General features: G+C 47.4%; 1 protein-coding gene across 2 annotated transcripts in view; it reads right to left on the minus strand.

Moving 5' to 3' along the window:
• BLK (BLK proto-oncogene, Src family tyrosine kinase) overlaps positions 1 to 20,241 on the minus strand; it is a 44,921-nt gene extending 24,680 nt beyond the window's left edge. Inside the window, exons 1-7 of one of the 2 annotated variants that reach the window (XM_053248467.1) lie at positions 20,114 to 20,240; positions 16,172 to 16,265; positions 14,843 to 14,941; positions 9,954 to 10,057; positions 7,149 to 7,295; positions 3,355 to 3,507; positions 431 to 610 (exon numbers count right to left, since the gene is read on the minus strand). In XM_053248467.1, coding sequence (XP_053104442.1) covers positions 431 to 610; positions 3,355 to 3,507; positions 7,149 to 7,295; positions 9,954 to 10,057; positions 14,843 to 14,941; positions 16,172 to 16,206 — 718 coding nt within the window. In that variant the 5' untranslated portion in view covers positions 16,207 to 16,265; positions 20,114 to 20,240. Of the gene's footprint in view, positions 1 to 430; positions 611 to 3,354; positions 3,508 to 7,148; positions 7,296 to 9,953; positions 10,058 to 14,842; positions 14,942 to 16,171; positions 16,266 to 20,113 lie in introns of both variants that reach the window. The other variant, XM_053248475.1, reaches the window with a different exon arrangement.
• Positions 20,242 to 22,438: the final 2,197 nt, after the last annotated feature.

Genomic DNA, 22,438 nt, shown 5'->3' on the forward strand with positions numbered 1-22,438 from the left:
ATTTCTTTATTTTTTAAAAAAGGTGAGATGGTTTGCCTGGAATGTGGGGTAGGCATGAAAAAGAAATCCTTTAAGTTCTTCCTCCACATTTATTTGTTCTTGCAATCACTAGATGGACCAAGATGGACCAAGGTTCTGACTCGGTTGAGCCTCCTCACAAGCCTCATGTTAAGTTGCTTTTCAACTGTACCATATATTCATTCATATAGTGTGTGTGTGTGTGTGTGTGTGTGTGTGTGTGTGTGTGTGTGTGTGTATCAGGCGGTATATAAATTTGAAAAATAAAATAAAATAAAATAACCACTTGAGAATATCCCTAACATCTGATGGGGCAATAGAGCAAACAAAAGAGTCTGTGCCAAGGAATCTCGCATTCTGCCTTCAGATGCCGATCAATATGATCTGAAGCACGAACAAGACACAGTCTTACCATTGGCCATGTATTCCGTCACAATGTAAATCGGCTGTTGGGTGACAACGGCATGTAGTCGAACCAGCTTGTCATGCTGGAGCCTCTTCATCAAGTTGGCCTCTGCCAAGAAGGCCTCAGGAGACATGCTGCCTTCCTTCAGAGTCTTGACGGCCACCTTGATGTTGCTCTTGTAATATCCTGCAAAAGTAGGTCTGCGTGCATGACAATCTGCCATATGACCACTGGACATTTCCCCAGTGTGAGCCTATCTTCAGCATCTGTCTCTATCCGGCACATTCACACGTTATGTCCAACACTCGTATAAGAACTAATCTGGTAAGAACTAATCTGCTTACTTTCCTTTCACTTTAATCTGAATTGATCATTACCATCATCACAAGTTAGCCCACTTGTGGCTCAAATGTTCACACATCTGCCATCTTGAATTGGGGTGGATGACATCATCAGAAAGTATGCTGTTGAAGTGTCCCTATGTGTCCCAACAACTGTATCAAATTTGGCCCAGATTTGTTATGTGGTTCACAAGTTAGCCCACTTGTGCCTCAAATGTTCACACATCTGCCATCTTGAATTGGGGTGGATGAGGTGCCGGTGAGGTGTCCATATGTGCCACTACAACTGTACTAAATTTGGTCCAAATCGGTCCAGGCATTGTGAAGTTGATAGGGACACACACACACACACACACACACACACACACACACACACACACGTCCATGTGTGTCCCTAGCAACTAGGACTTTGTTAGGCTTCTTTTAGGTTAGGGCTGGGGCTTGGGACGCAGGTTCTCAATTTGTTGTGAGAAAGTTATCAAAGTGAAAGATGAGATAGAAGTTCTCTAAACCAACAAACACATCACTGACGCAGGGAACGAAACCGACCACGCCACATCACTGAGCCAAAGGAGCTCATACCTAACTACTATTGCTAAGTCACCATTTCCTGTTTTGGCAAAAGAGCGGACACCTGAGGAGGAAGTGGGCATAAACACTCTTCAGAAAGACCGTTCCCATGATGACACTGTGAAAGCCACAGGCTAGGAGGGTGGATTCAGCCATGGACGAAAACAAGATCTTCATTCAGGTATGTAAGAAGCACTGCTGTATGGATCGACTATACTCAGGTGGTGGGAGATGCTTGAATACACCTCTTCGCCTCATCCAGACATGTAAAAAAAAGCACCACTGTGACCATGTATAGCGGCACAAAGGGTCAGAAGTCCCGCCCCATCCCGTCAGTCATCAGCACTCTCTGTCACTCATGCTTAGAGCACGGTTTGTGTGACTAGGGAAGGGCCCTATCTGTGATGGTCAGCACTTCCATGATAGTGAGACTGGATCACCCCAGCCTCACAGTCATGGAAGTGCCCACCATCACGGATAGGGCACTTCCCTATTCACATAAACTGTGCTCTGATGACTGCCCCCTGCTAACTGGAACATAGGAAGCTGCCATACGCTGAGTCAGACCTTTAGTTCATCTAGCTCAGTATTGTCTACACGGACTGGCAGTGGCATCTCCAAGGTTTCAGGCAGGAATCTCTGTCGGCCCTATCTGGGAGATACCAGGGAGGGAATTTGGAACCTAGATGCTTTTCCCAGAGTGGCTCAATCCCCTAGGGGAATATCTTACAGTGCTCACATGTGATCTCCCACTCATATGCATCCAGGGCAGACCCTGCTTAGATAAGGGGACAAGTTATGCTTGCTACCATAAGACCAGCTCTCCTCCATTAAAAAAGAGGCACCTTTTTAACATGGTGATGCTCTTTTTTTATTTTTAGCAGTGGGAGAGTAATTTTCCCTATCCACCCCCAGCACAGTACTTCCAGTGACTGTTGCTGGTGTCTATCTTACATTTCCTTTTAGATTGTGAGCTCTTTGGGGACAGGATTCCATCTTATTTGTGTTTTATTTCTCTCATTTTTGGAAGGGCGGTATAGAAATCAAATTAATAAGCAAATGGCAGTGAGTTTTCCTTGCCTCCAGGGCCTGTGTTTGTGCTGCTGGAGAACCACAAGAGGCAAATTGAATTAATAATAATAATAATAATAATAATAATAATAATAATAATAATAATACGCATGCAGAGAGCCTGGTGCTATTTGGAGGCAAGGAAGTGCCAATCCACATGGAGGAGGCTTCTCTTGACAGCAGTGAAAAGATGGATCCCTTTTGGGATGGGTGGCACAACAGCCAAATTGCAAAAAACATTTGCCATGCTAGAGCACTCCACGGTTCATATAACACTCCCCCTTAAGCACACTCATACACCCAAAATATGAAGGGGAAAGAGGAGCTGAACCAGCTGACCATGTACCATAAACCCAGCTCCAGAACACGGGGTGAACTTGCACCCTGGGGCTTCCCACATCAGAGGAATTAGAGCCAGCACTTCACCAGAGGAGGGGTCGCTCGAGGACCTGCCAGCCCACCTAGTGGTCCCCTAATGTAACTGCAGCCAGTGCTTAGGTACTCAGGTAAGACCCCATGAAACAGAGATTTCCCCAGAGAACGAGAAATGCTAATCTACTCTACCTAGGCAGCAGCTATTAAAAAAAAAAAAAAGTGAGTTCACTCCAAGCAACTGCTGGAGCAACATCCATCTACATGGTTATATCCAACTCTTGCTTCCCTGCTTGGAGCTATCCAAGGTCCTGACCCAATTTCCCTTGGAACTGTCCAAGGTCTCTGCCCTCCCAGATCCCTGCCTTTGCAGATGCTCTGGTTTTGCCTGGAATAGGATACTTTGCACTCATCCTCTGTTCCTGTACACGAATTTGCATGCATTCAGGAGGTTGTCTGAAAAGATGAGCCTATGTATGTACAGCTGTGTGCAGGGAGGCTGTTCCTGTGCCACCGGGATTCCTGATCAGCTGAAAACTGGGGAGGGGGCGGGGCAGGCCAGGCCTCTACACTTACCCATCCACACTTCTCCAAACTGGCCTGCTCCCAGCTTCTTGACCAGTTTCAGTGTTTCTCGAGGGATTTCCCATTCATCAGTGGCCCAGGGTCTTTGTGGAGTCACAGATATACACGGAGCAGTTAGTCTCTGGCACAAGCCGTCCTCGCTGGCTGCACACGGAGAGCAGAAATGGGAGGAAAGAACAAGAGGTGGGTCTTCGGAGGATATTACAGGAAACAGATATCGATCCTAGTCCTTCAACAGTAACTAGATTTGCTGGAAGCCAGCTGGAGAAGGAAGTGGAGCAAGGGTGTCTGCAGAAATAATTATCGGGGTGGAGATGGGTGGGGGAAATAATAGCAGTGATTACTTGCTATGGGTCACTGTCAGAACTCTCTGCAGTCTTTATACCATTGACACCCACCCCCTGCCCCCAGTAAGAGTATATGGTAGGGCTGTGCATTGGTGTCCAATGCCAATAGATCTGCAGTACCCCACCAGAGGCACACAGAAGCAAATGCTCCCATTGGGGCCATCTCTGTGCAGTTTCTCAAATTTCTGGCACTGGAGGAGGAGGGGGCTCTTTGACCAGAATGGGAGAGCACCTTTCATGGGAAAGCACCTTTCAGCTTTCAGTTCAGCTCACAGACCTTTAGGTCATGATCCCTACTCTGACTGAGAGCCTTCTGATGATACCTTGGAGGCTGCCCATGCAAGTCATTTACATATAGAATCAGTGAACTGTGGCAGTAAGGAGCCCATTTGAGGTTACCTGTGCTCCTTCCATGTAAGGTGGGAGCAGAAGAGAAGGTGAGTATTATCCCACTTCTGTAATTTTCTTGGAGGGTGTAGAATCCAAGGGAAAAAGTTGTGGTATGCAAGGACTAGGCCGTGGAGTTGAATTGGGAATATGAATGGTTTATTGAGGTTTATTCATTCTACATCTTTAGGAGGAGAGCTGGTCTTGTGGTAGCAAGCATGACTTGTCCCCTTAGCTAAGCAGGGTCTGCCCTGGCTGCATTTGAATGGGAGACTAGAAGTGTGAGCACTGGAAGAAATTTCCCCTCAGGGGATGGAGCTGCTCTGGGAAGAGCAGAAGGTTCCAAGTTCCTTCCCTGGCAGCATCTCCAAGATAGGGCTGAGGAGGCCAGGGAGGGAACTGGGAAAATTCTGCTCTTCCCAGAGTGGCTCCATCCCCTAAATTAAATTAAAATCAATTAACAATTAAAATCAAAACTAAATCAAGTAAACAATTAAAACCATTTAAACATTAAAATCGTTAGCATTAAAATCATATAAAACCAACATTAAAAATGTAAAACCAGCCATCTAATTGCACTGGAATGGCAGACTCCATGTGTGAGCACTGTAAGATATTTATTCCCCTAATGCAGGGATGCTCAACGTTGGGCCCCCAGATGTTCTTGGACTTCAGCTTCCATAATCCCCAGGCCCAGTGGCCTTTGGCTGGGGATTATGGGAGTTGAAGACCAAGAACATCTGGGGGCTCAACGTTGAGGATCCCTGCCCTAAGGGGAATAAATATCTTACAGTGCTCACACATGGAGTCTGCCATTCCAGTGCAATTAGATGGCTGGTTTTACATTTTTAATGTTGGTTTTATATGATTTTAATGCTAACGATTTTAATGTTTAAATGGTTTTAATTGTTTACTTGATTTAGTTTTGATTTTAATTGTTAATTGATTTTAATTGTTTTTATTTTGATGTAAACCACTCCGAGCCAGTTTTGGAAGGGCAGTATATTCAATCAATCAATCAATCAATCAGGGCAGACCCTGCTTAGCAAAGGGGACAATTCATGCTTGCTATCACAAGAACAGCTCTCCTACCACTATCCCAGTAGAGACTATGAGGAAGAGTCTTCCTCCTTATTCCCCCTCTTGCTGTAGGAACATAGGAACACAGGGAGCTGCCATATACTTGGTCCATCTAGCTCAGTATTGTCTTCACAGACTGGCAGCGGCTTCTCTAGGGTTACAGGCAGGAGTATCTCTCAGCCCCGTAGGGGGGAGTTGCCAAGGAAGGAACTTGGAACCTAAATGCTCTTCCCAGGGAGGCTCCATCCCCTGAGGGGCATATCTTACCGTGCTCACACTTCTAGTCACTCCGTCTGCTCTGGCTTTCTCTGATTTGTAGACTGATTCTCTCAGGGTGTTCCTCACTCCCTCCTCCTTGCTCCCTGCTCCGCTGCATTCTCCACTAGCCCTGCGGCTTCTTTCTCTCCCTCTCTGCTCTGCACTACGAAGGCAGGAAGCTCAGGGACACAGGCTTTCCTATCCAAGTGTGTGACTTCCCCAATAAAGCTTTGGAATCTTAAACGTCTGTCTCAATATACTCTTTAATGGGCTCACACATACTTGCTGTGCTATAATTGGGGTGAACGAAACTTCTACCCTCCAACAAAGAATGGGGAATCTCTTTGTTGGAAGTGAAGGACTCTGAGCTGTCTCATGTCTCAATGACAGAGGGGGACAGATTAGTGAGTCAGAGGGCTAGAGGGGTCAAGACATTTGTCATCCCTTCTCTACTGCTCTGATACTATCCCTTTGATATGTAGATTGCTACTCTCAGGGACTTCCTTCCTGCCTGCTCTTTTCCTCTTCCCTTTCTTCTCCCTTGCAACACACACGCTTCTCTCTCCCTGCACCATGTGTGCAGAGATGCAGAAACCATCCCTCTGCATCCAGCTAGATAGATAGATGAGAGATCCTATCTCTCTATTTTCCTATCTAGAATGGAGTTCTCCAATAAAGCCTCCTTACATTGATTTGAAACTATGAACTGGTTCCAAGTTTCTTTTACTCGCAGCATACACGCATACCTAGGCATACTCCACTGTGTTTTCCCTCTGTACACTCTGCTGTAATAGAAGGGTATCTCTTACCAGAGAGAATTCCCAGCATTCACTCCATGGACTATCTCCAGACGTAGCCATGGAGGTAACTCTTTATGCAGAGTTCCAGTGAAGAAGAGAAGGGTCCTGCATCCCCTACTCCCTGCTTGTGAGAACATTTCCTTGCCAATATCCTCAAAGACCCCTCCCCACAAACTTTCTCAGTCTAGAGATCCTACCTTAAGAACATAAGAACAGCCCTGCTGGATCAGGCCCAAGGCCCATCTAGCCCAGCTTCACACAGTGGCCCACCAGATGTCTCAAGGAGGCCCACAGGCAAGTGGTGAGGGCATGCCCTCTCTCATGCTTACTCCCCTGCAACTGGTATTTAGAGGCATCTTTCCCCCAAGGCTGGAGGTAGCCTATAGCCCTCAGACTAGTAGGCATTGATAGACCTGTCCTCCATAAATTTATCTAAACCCTGCTTAAAACCATCCAGACTGTTGGCTGTCACCACATCTTGTGGCAGAGAATTCCAAAAGTTAATTATATGTTGTGTGGAAACATATCATTACCACAGAGCCGCAGAGGTGCAGGAAATGTGCCAGTTTTGTCCTAGTGTATGCCTCAGAAACAAAACACTTGAACTGAGAGCTTCTATGGGGGTGTAGCTGATAGTGAACAACACACCTTAGATCCTGATTTCAAGCATGATGAAAAGTTGCTAAACTGAGAGGCATGGCCAAGTGCTTTGCTTCTCTCACAACTGCCGTTTCTCAGCCGAAACCCGACCACAAGCTGTGTTGCTTGCCTTTAATCTAGCAATCTCAGTCCTGGAGAAGTTGGCAAAATCTGAGCTGAGCTGTGTTGCAAAGCGCTTGGTTTCTCCCTCGCAGTCTGAGTTCTTGAGCCTCCAAAAGCCCTGCAGAACCCGAGCTGTTCTAAGGTCACTTACTGGAATAATGCTGGACAAGTTGCTGCAGCGAAGGGAAGATCGTCCTAGGACAGATGTAGAAGCCCCCGTGGTCCATGCTGCGGATCTTGTAATGTTTGACCACGTCCCCCTGAGATGAAATGTCTCGAATGGAAAGCGAAAAGGCATCTGGGGAAAAGGAGCAGAAAGGGAAATGATTACTTGTTGATACTGGAATGCGTTCTTAACATGTACCTTTAACAGAAGCACAGCAGGGGTCAGGGGCGTAGCAAGGTTGGAGTGGGCCCAGAGACAAGATTTTAAAATGGGCCCCACCGCACTGAAGCTCAGCTCATGAAGTAAAGAAACCTTAAATGAGGCTGAATAGCCTCAAAAAGCAGAGTAAAATTCTCTCTCTCTCTCTCTCCCCCCCTATGTGCCACAATAGAACATCATCCTAAATTATTGTCAATTGTGGACGATGCAAGTCATTTAATGGTACTGGAGAAAGACCTGCTGTTCTGGTAGCTCCATCTCTTAACACTCACATCCGTTTCGGAGGATGAATACAACTGAAGGAACCCTGGGCGGGTGCGCGGCTGGGGGAGTCAGTCATGTGACTTGCCTCTGGGTGGCCCCCCCCCACAAGGCAGTGGGCCCCAAGACAACTGTCTCCCCTTGCCCTATTAGAGTTATGCCCCTGGCAGGGATGCAAACTATGAGGGCGGTTTAAAAGGGGTGTCAGGACTTCTCCGGTGAATGGCCCCTGGGGGCTGCTGTTCCTCCCCCACAGGCCTGGACATTGTGTTTTATGTGCCATTTGGGGGTGGGGTGGGGTGTCCAGAAGCCATGAAATCATGTGGTCCCTATAGGAACACATGAACATAGGAAGCTGGCATATACTGAGTCAGACACTTGCTCCCTCAAGCCCAGTATTGTCTACACAGACTTGGCAGCGGCTTCTCCAAGGTTCATTTATTATTTATTTAATAAATCTGCAAACCGCCCACTACCAAAGTCTCCAGGTGGTGTAGGGCACAAAACAAACCAAGAATAAAACAAACCAACAATTTAACAGTTAAAACATATAAAATCAGATTAAAATATCTGTAAAAACACACCATTTTTTTTTTAAAAGGCGTGAGTCTCTCTCAGCCCTATCTTGGAGATGCTGCCAGGAAGGGAACCTGGAACCTTCTGCATGCAAGCCTGCAGAAGCTCTTCCCAGAGTGGCCTCATGCCCTCAGGGGAAGATCTGCCAATGCTCACACATGTCTCCCATTCAAATGCAAACCAGGGCATCCCCTGCTTATTAAAGGGGACAATTCCTGCTTGCTACCACAAGACCAGCTCTCCTCGGCCCTGCCGGCCATTTCCCACCAGAATACCACAGACTGGCACAATATCCGACGCATTATGGGGGAAATGCTGCCCACTGGGAAGTGTCCACCAAAAGGCGTCCTGCGACTTCCTTCAAAGTTAGCATGCAATGCAAAAACATTAAAAACATTAAAAGGGTGTGGGTCTTAGTCTAGTGTTCAACCCTGAAAAAAAGAAAGGAGAACTAGTCTTGTGGTAGCAAGCATGACTTGTCCCCTTAGCTAAGCAGGGTCTGCCCTGGTTGCATATGAATGGGAGACTTGATGTGTGAGCACTGAAAGCTATTTCGCTCAGGGGATGGAGCCGTTCTGGGAAGAGCATCTAGGCTCCAAGTTCCCTCCCTGGCATTTCCCAAGATAGGGCTGAGAGAGATTCCTGCCTGCAACCTTGGAGAAGCCGCTGCCAGTCTGTGTAGACAACACTGAACTAGAGGGACCAGTGGTCTGACTCAGTATATGGCAGCTCCCTATGTTTCTAAAGAAGTGATCCTGAATATCTACATCGACTTTAATTCTGATCCCAGGACTGACATCCTGATTAGCGCTATGCTACTGCCAGTAGCGGCTTGTTGTAATGATCCAGGGGGTGCCAAAGGAGGCAGCTTGGGTGGACCCTCTCTTTCCCTGACTGAAACCTGCGCAGCCTGCAGGCTGGCCATTCATCAGGTAGAGCTGCACAGTGCAGGGAGAGCGGCCCTCGGGTGGGGCGAGAGAGAGAGACAGGAGCCACCTGAGCTGCCTCCTTTGGTAGACCCCTCGGCTCATTAGAACAAGCCGTGACTGGTTATTGCGACAAAGCAAGATACTCCCATACAAGACAGTTGCGTAGCTGAGCAGATGCGCAAGGTTGTGCAGTCTCTTGTGCTTCCCATCTGCTTGTGCGAGCGCTGATCTCCGGCGACAGGGAAAGCAGATAGTTCTGCATCATCTGTTGCATCATGCCTTGCAATGGATAACGGACTGAAGAAGAGGTTTCACACAGCTGGAGGCGTGCCACAGGTTGTGCAAGGGCATCCTATTGCACGAGCACAATGCTAGACTAGAATGCAAGTGCCCATCTTCACGGAACAAGCGAGCTTGAGCCACACCCTAGGGTAGCATTAGTCTTACGGTCCGCTTGTATTTTCAGAATTCAGTACAAACGCTCTGTGGATCTTAACCGCTGAGATCTGCCCACTGCCCACCGCTGTTTGGCTGTTTACAGGGTGCAATATGTGACGTTGTAGAGCTGCCTTGATGCAAAGAAAGTAATGCCACATCTCCTTTTCCTATGCAGCTAACCAGGTCCAATAAGGAGGAAATTGAAATGAAGAGGAAGAAGAAGTTTTCTTCTCAGTTGCCTGAGTGATTCATCTAATGAGGAAGCTGGTTATGAATTACGGAAATCACTTGTCCCATCTTTTATCACAGCACTGACACAAACCTCTATGGAAATGGAAAGACCAATGAACCATGTGCAGCTTCTTACCTGGATTTGTTTCACTTTCTCTTATCAGGAATGAGCCCAACCCATTGCCTGGTGCCATTAAAAGGCGTTCTGTTTCTTTTCTGCTGAGGCCTTTAAAAAACCATCTGCGGAAGGAAGGAAGGAAGGAAGGAAGGAAGGAAGGAAGGAAGGAAGGAAATAAATTGTATTAAAGCAAGGTTAAGAACATAGAGGCATCCTGCCTTTGAGGCTGGAGGTGGCCCACAGCTCTCCAATTAGTAGCCGTTGATAGACCTCTCCTCCATAAAGTTATCCAAATCCCTCTTAAAGCCATACAGGTTGTTGGCTGTCACCACAGCTTGTGGCAGAGAATTCCACAAGTGGATTATGCGTTGTGTGAGAAAGTACTTCTGTTTGTTGGTCCTAGATTTCCTGGCAATCAATTTCATGGGATGACCTTGGTTCTAGTATTATGGGAGAGGGAGAAGAATTTCTCTCTATCCACTTTCTCCATACCATGCATGATTTTATAGACCTCTATCATGTCTCCCCGCAGTCGTCTTTTTTCTAAACTAAAAAGCCCCAGGTGTTGTAGCCTTGCCTCATAAGGAAGGTGCTCTAGGCCCCTGATCATCTTGGTTGCCCTCCTCTGCACCTTTTCCTGTTCTACAATGTCCTTTCCCCACCTTGGATCCCCAGATAGTCTTGGACTACAACTCCTATCATCTACAATGCCCAGGATGATGGGAAGTGTAGCCCCAAAACATCTGTGGACCTAAGGTTGGGAAACCTTGGCCGCCTTCACATGTAACGTGGAACCACACTTGAATGGGCCTGCGGTTCCTCAGACGTTACGTCCAAATGTGGGCAACCCAGGTTACACGTGGCGATGAAACAGGGTTCAGATTCGAGACTCCAATCTGAATCCTCGGGTTGTAGTGAACTTCATTGCCGCAACCCGAGGTTCCAGGAAGCCAACGGTATGTCCAAATTTGGAACTGCTGGCTGTTGCCCCTGGAACCACAGTGGCGGGAGGAAACTCCTCCCTCCCTCTGGCTGTGATTGGCTGTTCAGGCTGCCTTTCAGTAAAGGCAGCCTGCACAGCCAGCTCCCCCATCTCTCTGCAGTCTGGCTGACTGCAGAGAGACTGCTGTCCTGGACGTCTGAATTTGGCCAGGAGAGCAGGGGAGGGGCATGGGTCCATTGGAGCCACCGTTCCACAATACATTGATTGATTATTCAGTTTTTATAGTGCCTTTCATTGAGACCAGCACATCTCAAGGTGGTTTACAAAAGTTAAAATACAATAGAATTCCATAAAGTTTACATTAAAAACCTTTAAATCAGATAAATAGTAAAAACCATAAGACACACACACACACACAGCCATAAAAGAAGCAAGAGAGCTGAGAGACCTGGCAGGCAGCCCCTAAGGCAGGGATTCTCAATGTTGGGTCCCCAGATGTTATTGGACTTCAACTCCCATAATCCCCAACCAAAGGCCACTGGGGCTGGGGATTATGGGAGTTGAAGTCCAATAACATCTGGGGACCCAACGTTGAGAAACCCTGCCCTAAGGGGTAAAAGCCTGAACAAATAAAAAGGTCTTTAACTGTTTTTTTCAAAACATCCACAGATGTCAAGAAGCAGACATTCACTGGGAGAGCTTTACAGATCCTGGGGGCAACAACAGAGAAGGCCCTGTCCCATGTACACGGCAATCTAGCCTCTCCCAACATCAGCCTATGGAGCAAAGGCCCCTCTGATGATCCTGTTGGGCAGGCAGAAACCCTTGGGAGCAGGTGGTCCTCCAGGTGTCCAGGGCCCAAACTACTAAGAGCTTTAAAGGCAATAACCAGCATCTTGAATGAGCCCCTGGTGGCGCAGTGGTAAAACTGCCGCCCTGTAACCAGAAGGTTACAAGTTCGATCCTGACCAGGGGCTCAAGGTTGACTCAGCCTTCCATCCTTCCGAGGTCAGTAAAATGAGTACCCAGAATGTTGGGGGCAATATGCTAAATCATTGTAAACCGCTTAGAGAGCTTCCAGCTATAGAGCGGTATATAAATGTAAGTGCTATTGCTATTGCTATTGAATTGGATCCAGAAACAAATTAGCAACCCGTGTAGTTCTTTCAGAAGCGGTGTAATGTGCTCCTAACGAGCCATTCCAGAGAGAACCCTGGCAGCTGCATAACGCACGAACTGACGAACTTTCCAAATATTCTTCAAGGGCAAACCCAATGTAGAGCGCATTGCAGTAATCCAGCCTTGATGTGACTAAGGCATGGGTACATTTGAAGCAAGCCCCTGTATTAAAGAATCCCAACCTGAACAGAGATCATCCTTAATAACATTTTGAAAACTATAGTTGCTTTTACCCTAGCTATTATCTAGGGTATTATCCAGCATGGGCATGAGAGGAGAGCTGGTCTTGTGGGAGCAAACACGATTTGTCCCCTCAGCTAAGCAGGGTCTGCCCTGATTGCATATGAATGGGATACTTGATGTGTGAGCACTGCAAGATATTCCCCTCAGGGGATGAAGCCACTCTGGGAAGAGCATCTACAGTAGGTTCCAAGTTCCCTCCCTGGCAGCATCTCCAGGATAGGGCTGAGAGAGACTCCTGCCTGCAACCTTGGAGAAGCCGCTGCCAGTCTGTGTAGACAACACTGAGGTAGAGGGACCAAGGGTCTGACTCAGTCTAGGGCAGCTTCCTAGGTTCATCACTCGCATGCACACTTCTTATGGAGATCCAGACCACATCCCTATCAGACCATGGCATCCCCAAGCATCTCATGATGCCCTCCCACCATTTTTGCGATGCATTTTTAAAATGTGCAAGAGCTGTGCCAGCCTATCGGATGCCTACTGGGAGAGCGATACTGCGGCTTCTTCCTGGCCCTGGCAGCACTTTCGTTTGTGGGTTTCTCTGTGACTCTCGCCTTCAAGGCAGCATCTGCTTCTTGGCTCCCGTCTCGTAATAAGTGCTTCCTGGTTAGCTGAAGAGCCAAATTATGTGATTGGTTTTTGATACAGTTTGATTTTGTTACTGTAGACCACTTTGGGGGTCCCTTTGGGGAACAAAACATAGGTCCTAAAAGATGCATATTAGGTAAGTACGTATATTTTAGGTATATTTAATAGCGCTCCCAGAAAGGCTTCATCAGTGTCCTTCTCTTATTATGTTTCTTTTTAGATTGTGAGCCCTTGGGGACAGGGGACCATCTTATTTACGTATTATTTATTTTTCTGTGTAAATCGCTTTGAGAACTTTGGTTGAAGAGCGGTATATAAATATTCGTAGTAGTAGTAGTAGTAGTAGTTTCGAAAGTAATTTTAAAGTCCAGGTGCATAGGTGGCGGGGAGAGGGGTCATGTTTTCCCCTCTCCCTGGTGGTCCCTAGTACACACCAGCCACGCCCCTGCATGTGATGTCACACACAGGGGGTGTGGCCAGTACCCAGATGGGTTTGCTTGGCTAGTCTACAGTTCATTTCTCTGTCGGCTTCATTTTCAGCTGGGTGTTTTCTTTGTTCTGTCCCCCAGAGAGGGAGAGAATAAAGAAAACACCCATCTGACTGCTAAGCCGGCTGAGAATGAGGCTGACCGGAGCTTAGGGGAGGGGCGAACCAAGCAGTTCCCAGAGGCTGGGCTTGGGTTCTTTGAAACCCCATGAAACTGAAGGTTGGGAAATTTAGGACCGACAAGGAGAAGTACTTTTTCACACAGCGCATAATCTATGGAATTCCTTGCCATGGGATGTGGCGATGGCCTCCAGCTTGGATGGCTTTAAAAGGGGTTTAGATAGATTCATGGTGGACAGGTCTATCCATGGCTACTAGTCTGGTGGCTGTGGGCCATCTCCAGCCTCAGAGGGATGATGCCTCTCAATACCAGTTGCAGGGGAGCAACAGCAGGAGAGGGGGCATGCCCTCACCTATTGCCTGTGGGCTCCCCAGAGGCATCTGGTGGGCCACTGTGTGAAACAGGATGCTGGACTAGATGGGTCTTCTTGGGCCTGATCCAGCAGGGCTGTTCTTATCTATATTATTAATCCCCTTAGATGTGCCTCTGTGGGGATGTGTCCCGGCAACCCAGCGGATTGGCTGGGAAGCCGAGGCACCAGATTGGCTGGGTGGTGGAGCTCACGCGCGGCAGGATCCATGAGACTCACTGTTGAGCTGCTGCCCAGGGAAATGGCGGACGGGTGGGCGAACGGCGGCGGGAGCAGCTGTGGTGGGCACTGCGCGCTGCCAGTGTGAGGAAGCGGCAGCAGGGCCAGCAAGCCGGACAGAAACCACAAGCGGGGAGAGGGGGGGAGAGAAGCGAGAGGGTGGGCGGTGGGTAGAGACACCTGGGGGAAGAGTTAGGGAGAAGGGGCTGAAGGCGGGGTAGCCAGGGAGAACTAGGGGTGCAGATGCTATGCGCCCGGTCAGCTAGTGTTCTTATGTTCTAACCCGTCTGCCCAGTTATAGCCCCACTTCTGTCAAAGCCCTCCTTTAAAAAGAAACTTTTAAAAACTGGCTGTGATTGGTTTTCTGCGGTTAATTTGTTTTCATCCCGATTGCTGTTTAGCTTATATGACCTACGTCTGTCTTTATTGTGTTTTATGATGATTGGTCATGTTTTGTTGTCTTTTACTCTTTTATTTTGGATTTTATGTTTTTATTCTTTGACTATTAGCTGCCCGCAGCAGTGTGTTGAAGGGGCAGGACAGAAATATTTTAAATCAATGTATTAGCCACGGGAGTGGAACAAGGACCTGAGATCCCACACCTTGTCCCACGTCCCAGACATCTTCCCCCGTTTTTTGTTACAAAAACCTGATGAAACCTGAAGGCTGGGTTTCATTTTATCCTTTTTAGAGAACAGAATCTGTGCTTGCATGACAGAAATACAAATAGTCCACCAAGCACACCCCTCAAACTTACTTTTCTTCGTCTAGGCTGTTTGCACGGACCACAAAATTTCTGGGTATGTAACCTTTCTTCCCACTGGTGAGTGACTTTGCTAACCACCAGTCCCCATCGCTGTGAACAGAGCATATGGTAAAAATAAAACCAACACCCTGAAAGAAGAAGTGACAAAAAGCAGGAAACAAAAGTAATAACTATTTTAAAGCATTGAAAAGACAAGAAAGCTGCACAGAGAGAAGCCTTCCAATACAGCAGGGGTTCTCAAGCTTGGGTCCCCAGGTGTTGTTGAACTACAACTCCCATCATCCTTTGGCCACTGTGGCTGGGGATGATGGGAGTTCTTTTTTTTTTTTTTTTGGCATTTTAAATTTGTATTGGCTTTTACAATAGCTTTACATTCAAATTACATTCATTTATTTAATTCTACACATAAGTAAATATTGACTTCCCACTTACCTATCTGTGCAGTTCACAAAAACTATACATATAAACCATTGGCATAATAATTCAAAACATACATACTCCACACTACTACTCGATTCTACCCAACCCAACCTGCTGTTATTACTATATTTCAGACCCTGCTGAAAAGTCCATATTAGAAAAATAGTTCTTTAAGTAAAGCAAAAATGGTTCCCAATCTTCTTTAAAACATTCAAAAATTTTGTCTCTTATAAGTGCTGTAAGCTTTGCCATCTCAGCATATTCCAAATTTTTTATCAACCAGTCTTCTTTTGAGGGCATTTTAGTGTCTTTCCATTTCTGCGCATATACTATCCTACATTAAAAATGTTAAATTTCTTCTGGAGAACTCTCTTTCAGTTACTCCCAGCAGGAAGCATTCTGGCCTCTTAAGAAAGGTCATTTAAAAAAATTCTCTTCAACTCATTGTATATCATACCCCCAAAAGCCTTTGTATTCCCGCATGACCACCACATAAGAAAAAAAGTTCTTTCACATCGTCCACATTTCCAGCATTTGTTTGAAACATTTTTATACATTAATGCTAATTTTTTTCAGTGTCAGATACCACCTATACATCATCTTATAATAATTTTCTTTTAAAGTATAACATGCAGTAAACTTTAAATCAGTTTTCCATCATTTCCCCCAAGCAGCCATCTCTATATTATGACCCACATCTTGAGCCCATTTTATCATAGTCGTTTCAACCACTTCATCTCTTGTCTCCTCCAAAAGGGGATGATGGGAGTTCTAGTCCGACAACTGTTGGGAACCCAACTGCATTTCCCTGTAATGGGAGCTGCTGCATATTTTGAGCTACATTTTCTAGGCACACCTGAATGTGCTTGGAGCAATCGAAAGTTGAGCGAGATGGCTTACCTGCAAAGGACTTCAAGCTTTTCTCCTGCAGTCATCGGCAGGTCGCGGTCGCTTGCGGCGGCAAAATCGTACTGCGCAATTACAATGTGCTTGTCTGTGGCACAAATCAGAAGCATTGGTTGGGGCTGGATCATCATCATCATCATCATTATTATTACATTTATATCCCGCTCTTCCTCCAAGGAGCCCAGAGCGGTGTACTACATACTTGAGTTTCTCTTTCACAACAACCCTGTGAAGTGGGTTAGGCTGAGAGAGAAGTGACTGGCCCAGAGTCACCCAGCAAGTCTCATGGCTGAATGGGGATTTGAACTCGGGTCTCCCCGGTCCTAGTCCAGCACTCTAACCACTACACCATGCTATCATATCAGTTCTGCAGTGGGAGCATCCGCTTTCAGGAAGGGGGCTCCTTAAGCAAACTGAGGAGCAAGGAGCGGGAGGGGGCCTGGATTGATTGGCAGCTTTCCCACTGCAGGAATCAACAGCTGTCCCAGAAGCAGAAAGCCAAGAATCCCAATAAAGAATAGCCAGCTGGCAACCCTGCCCAAAGGGGAAAGTAGTCCATGAGCTCAGACCCACAAATTCTGGCCATCAGTAGCATCTCAGGGGGCAAATGAGAACACTGCTTGTTGGCAATGTCTACCCAAGCCCCCAGAGATGGAAAAGAGGGGATAGCATCATTGCACCGACAACTTTCTGTGTGTTGACAGCTTTTCTTTATCCCTACCCCCCAAATGATGGAGGTAAAACTATAGTCATGTTTGCAAAGGAGAGGGCAAAGTTAAGGGTTAGGGTCAAGATTAGGGTGCACAATGAACAAATTGTTGAACTTTCTCTATGGAGTAATCTTTGGAGGACGTTCCTGCCCATTTTCACGTCCATTCCTCTGACAACATCGACAACGTTTTATGCAGCTGTTTTGCTTCGAAAACATTTCAAAGCTTTTCAAACACCATTGCAAACCCGATGGTCAGGATAATAAAAGCAAGATGACACAATGAAAGCTGACAGTCATGCAATACTATCACCTATTTCCTCTCTCTAGAGGTGTAGAACTTGCCAAAAATCAGAATGAGCATTTGTCCACCACCCCCTCCCCGGCAGAGGGTACTGACCACTTAGGGGCATCCACAGGACTCTTTACAGGGGTGGAGGCAAAGGTTGCAACCCATACCCACTAACCTGGGAGTACACCCCCATTGAATTAATTGGGACTGGCTCAATCCATAGGGGGCCAACTGCCCCCTCGACACCCTGCATCTACTCCAGCAGGCTCATATATTAAGGAAGGGGATCCAGAGGAACAGAGTTTGCACAGGGGAATGTCCCTCCAAGTCTTTGCAACACGCCACTCCCTTTCCATCTGTTCTTGATTCTGGCACTTTCAAGTTACCACTAGCAGAAGCTGAACCGTGAGCCTAGGAAGCTAGTGTGTGGACAGGCCCACAATCTGCTGTCTTAAATCCTGTGCAGGTGATCATATCAGGATGCAGAGGGTTGTCTGAATGAGGGATTGTGATCCCTCCTAACAGAGCCAAGAGGCACCTTAGTGCTGATGCATCACTTTAGTGGTGATGCTCTTTATTGAGCAGGGGGAGAGCAACCGGCCTTATCCATCCCCAGCACAACATCCTTCCAGAGGCTGTTGCTAGTATCTATCTCATATTTCTTTTTTAGATTGTCCCCTTTGGGGACAGGGAACCATCTTATTTATTATTTATATCTATGTAAACTAGGACCAACAAAGGGAAGTACTTTTTCATACAATGTATCATCCACTTGTGGAATTCTCTGCCACAAGATGCGGTGACAGCCAACAACCTGGATGGCTTCAAGAGGGCTTTGGATAACTTCATGGAGGAGAGGTCTATCAACGGCTACTAGTCAGATGGCTATAGGCCACTTCCAGCCTCAAAGGCAGGATGCCTCTGAGTACCAGTTGCAGGGGAGCAACAGCAGGAGAGAGTGCTTGTGCTCAACTCCTGCCTGTGGCTTCCAGCAGCATCTGGTGGGCCACTGTGTGAAACACGATGCTGGACTAGATGGGCTGCCTTGGGACTGATCCAGCAGGGCTGTTCTTATGTTCTTATGCTTTGGGAACTTTTGTTGAAAATCGGTTAGGGATGGGTGAACTGACTTGAGGTCGAGCCGGTTCCCCCTTCCCCCGTTGGCCTTCTCCCACTCAAAAAAGGGCTGGTTTGGTTCATTTTCAGGACATTCTGGCCCTTCCTCTGGTGGCGGTGTCCATTTTGGAGGCCGCCGTGCATGCCCAATGGGTCTCTGAGTAGCCTGGGTCATGTGGCCCCAAAATGGGCTGAACCGGCCCTTTTTAGAGTGGGAGAAGGCCGGCAGGGGGAGGGGAGATGGCAGGGACCCTGCCACAGCCACCGCCGACCCGGACCTGGCGGTAAGTATAAGAAAAAAAATTCCCTTAGAACCCCCAAACTGACTCGAATTTGAGCCGAGCCCAGGCTCGGTTCAGTGGGGCACAAAACTGAACATGCCTGATTTGGTTCAAGTCCAGTCTTGACTCGAACCAAACCGGGCAAACCGGTTTTGTGCTCACACCCCTAAAAGCGGTACATAAATATTTGTCATATTTGTATTCATATTCGTGCTGGCCTTGCCCCTAACCTCCACTCTAAGAGTCCTCTTCACACAGGAGTGTATCGGCATGCCCCCAGCATGCTCCCAGCATGCTCCGTAGGTGCAAGCCATTCTCTGACGCAATGGAGCTGGGAGGGGTGCAATACTGAATCCCTTTCCCCACCTTCATTTATATACAAATAAAAATACTTGTAGAGGGCTACGGTGTGGTTGCAAAGAGGATGGTGGCGGTCTGTGCAGGAAGCCCTGATATTTCCACTTGCGTTGCCAATGCCTTCCCACAACTCTCTCGCAAAAGGTTATATCTGGCTGTAGCTGGTAGAGCATGTACTTGGCAGGCAGACAGTTCCAAGTCCTGCTCCTGGCATTTCCCGGCGGGGCTGGGAAAGAGCCCTGCCAGAGACCTTGGAGAGCTCCTGTTTCCAGAAGGTCGGTCCATAATTCAGTGACGGAGCATTTCTTTGCCTGCGAGAGGTCTCAGATTCTATCTCTGTCGTCCAGGGGCGTAACAAGCTTGGAGTGGGCCCAGAGACAAGATTTTAAAATGGGCCCCCCCCTCAAAGTCCAGGGCCTCCGCACACCCCAGGCCCCCAAGGATTTAAGTCTGATATTCCAAAATAAGTATGCTGCCTGCAAATACATTTCACTGAATACACACACACACGTCACAATATATAGTGATATACATTGAGTACTATACATTTGTATTACTTTTAATGCCTAGAACACACGAGAAAGATGAATGATTAAAATGGGCCCCTTGCTGCAGATTAGCAAAGGAGACTTTCAACCATGCAGGGTGAGCCTCTGTTTGTTTTCTCAGAATTCTGAACAAATTCAGTCAAGTTCGATTGCAGGAGGTTTTTCACAGGAGGCTTTTAAAGCCCTTTTAAGACACATCTCCTCTGGAATGGAGGTGCTGCATTCACATGTTGGCCAGATTTACCCTGAAGTCCCTGCAAGTTATTGGGGAGCAGTTCACACACAAGAAAAATAAAATAAAAGCACCACACATGCTTCACAGTTCTCACTCAGACCTTCTGGGTTGCAAAACAACTTGAACATAAGTGCATTTATAAATGAATGAATGAATGAATAAATAAAATTAATAAAATACTGTTCCAGAAGTTTTTGCAATTTTCTGCCATGAAACAAGCCACTTATAGGACTTTTTAGATAGTTTTTTTTAAGTCAGCAAATTTTCCAAGCTGTTTCAAAATAAATATTCAGAGACTTCTCGGTCCCCCCCCCCATCCAAGCCCTATGGCAAGCAGATCCCTATATATGGGGGGGGGGGGCGGGAAAGGTAACCACAAAAAGGAGTTCACACTCTACCTGGCAAATGCTGGTCTGGGTTAAGCAGGGCAGCAAGGGATCTTCTGCAGCAGAGAACACGCTGGCTGCCTCCTCCTTCCTGGCTTGCTTGGGCCCTACTCGAGCTCAGGCTTCACTGCGGCCTACACGGAGGCCTCCGTGGAAGCCCCGCCCACCCGCCGATCAGCTGAGAGGCGGGAGAAAAGGAGCTCTTTGCCGCTTGCCTGCTGCTTCGATTGCGGGCCAGCAGAACAAGCAGGAGAGATGGCGAAGAGGGCAAGTGGCTGAGAGGCTATGGGGCTGGGCAGGGGGCAATGGGGAGTCACATGAGGTGCCCCTGGGGTGCTCCTCCAGGCAGTGGGGCCCCCAGACAACTGTCTCCCCTTGCCCTATCATTGTTAGGCGCCTGCTGTCGTCTCCAAAGAAGGCTAGGAAGACTCCCTATTTGGAACCCTGCTCCAGTTTCTGCACTGGAGGTGCCTTGAGCATCTTGCAGGAGATATCCATGTGAGCTTGGGGAAGATGGCATCTCTCCGCCAGCTAAGGGAAGGAGTAGGCAAGGGGTTGCTCCACTGAATTCATGACCAGGTCAATGCCAAGCAGAGCTGTTTTTATGTCCATATTTGAATGTATATACTTTGCCTGCAAACATCTCTGGAGGCAGGTGTGTGCAAGAGGGGGGAGCACAGTAGTTTGCAGTGTGTGTGTGTGTGTGTGTGTGTGAGAGAGAGAGAGAGAGAGAGAGAGAGAGAGAGAGAGAGAGAGCACTGTGAGTTGGCTGAAGGCACATTGGAGTGCAGTGTGTGATACAGGGGTGGTTCAAGGTCTCTGGGCTCCTGAGGTGGGGTGTCAAATCCCCCCCTCTTGTATACACCCTCCCCCCTTAAAAGTAGGGGTCAGAAGGGCATCTTGCAACTTTGCTGGTGCCCCAGTAATCTGCTGATTGAGGCAACTGTCTTGCCTCACCTCATAGAAGGTCCGCCCCCTGAAAATCTGAATCTCTCTCTCTCTCTCAATCTCTCTCTCTCTCTCTCTCTCTCTCTCATATCTTGGGATAACAAACCTATTACCTCACAGGAGCGTTTTGCTATCATACTTCCTACTTCTACTTAAAGCAAATATTACCCAGACTCCACATGTCTCTACTGCCTCCTCATCCAAAGGAAAACAAACCTGGTTAGTGCTGATCTTGGAACTTCTCACCACTCAGGGGAGTGTGCAACCCAATATTCTGCTGTGGAGAGTGAAATACTCAAAGTGCACTGGGGAAAAAAATGCTGTGCTTAGCTTTCTCCTGCTCTGGCTCTCTGCATCCAGAAGATCCCTTTTTATTTGAGCAGCCACCTCCCTCCGTATGGCATAATAATATACCACCACCGTCTCTTCTCTGTCCTTCTGGCGCAGGTGGGCCAAGGCAGGGCTGACCGCATGAGCTATGTCAGCAGCAGAACACCCCCATGAAACGGGGAATGAGCTACCATGGTGTGTGCACTTGAAGGCTCATGAATGCACGGTGGGTGAGTGATCTTCTAAATATAAACGCCCGTGAGACAGAGCGGCTGAAATCTCATTCAGACTGACCTTTTCGAATAAAGCCACGAGCAAGCTTCCCCTTTTACAGCACCAGGGAACAATGCGTGGTTTTGTGAGAACCAAATCCAGAATTCAGCTCCTCTCCTTTCAGGATTTATTGGAGAAATCTTGCCAGGAAAGGGAAGGAGTGACGTTTGCAGGCCAATAATTTGGGGCTCCTTTTCAACATTCACCAGTAAGAACAGGAACATTCACATACCCTCGACACCCCTCTGCTCCCAGCAAGGATCAATGCTTCAATGCTTCCCCCCCCACCCATGACCCACTGTGGTGGCCTGCTCTAGACCTGCTGTATGTCTTCTTTCACTCTGGAATAGCACATGATGTGCACCAGCCTTTGAAGTAATCAAGCTATCCTGGCTATAACATGTTCCTCTTTATTTTTTATTTTTTTAAAAAAACATGAGTTCTTAAGAACAGAGTCAAGAAGTTATGTTAAGAACTTATCTGCCTACTTTATTTTCACTATAATCTTAATTTATAATTACCACCTTCACAAATTAGCCCAATTGTGCCTCAAATGTTCACACATCCGCCACCTTGAAATGGGGTGGATGACATGATCACAAACTATTCGGTTGAGGTGTCCCTGTGTGTCCCTCCCTACAGCTGTTCCAAATTTGGTACCAATCAGTTAGGCAGTTCACAAGTTAGCTCACTCGCACTTAAAATGTTCACATGTCTGCCATCTTGAACTGCGGGGATGACATCATCACAAACTACACCATTGAGGTGTCCCTATGTGTCCCTAGG

The sequence above is a fragment of the Hemicordylus capensis genome, chromosome 1 (assembly GCF_027244095.1).
Source record: "Hemicordylus capensis ecotype Gifberg chromosome 1, rHemCap1.1.pri, whole genome shotgun sequence".
Taxonomy (NCBI): domain Eukaryota; kingdom Metazoa; phylum Chordata; class Lepidosauria; order Squamata; family Cordylidae; genus Hemicordylus; species Hemicordylus capensis.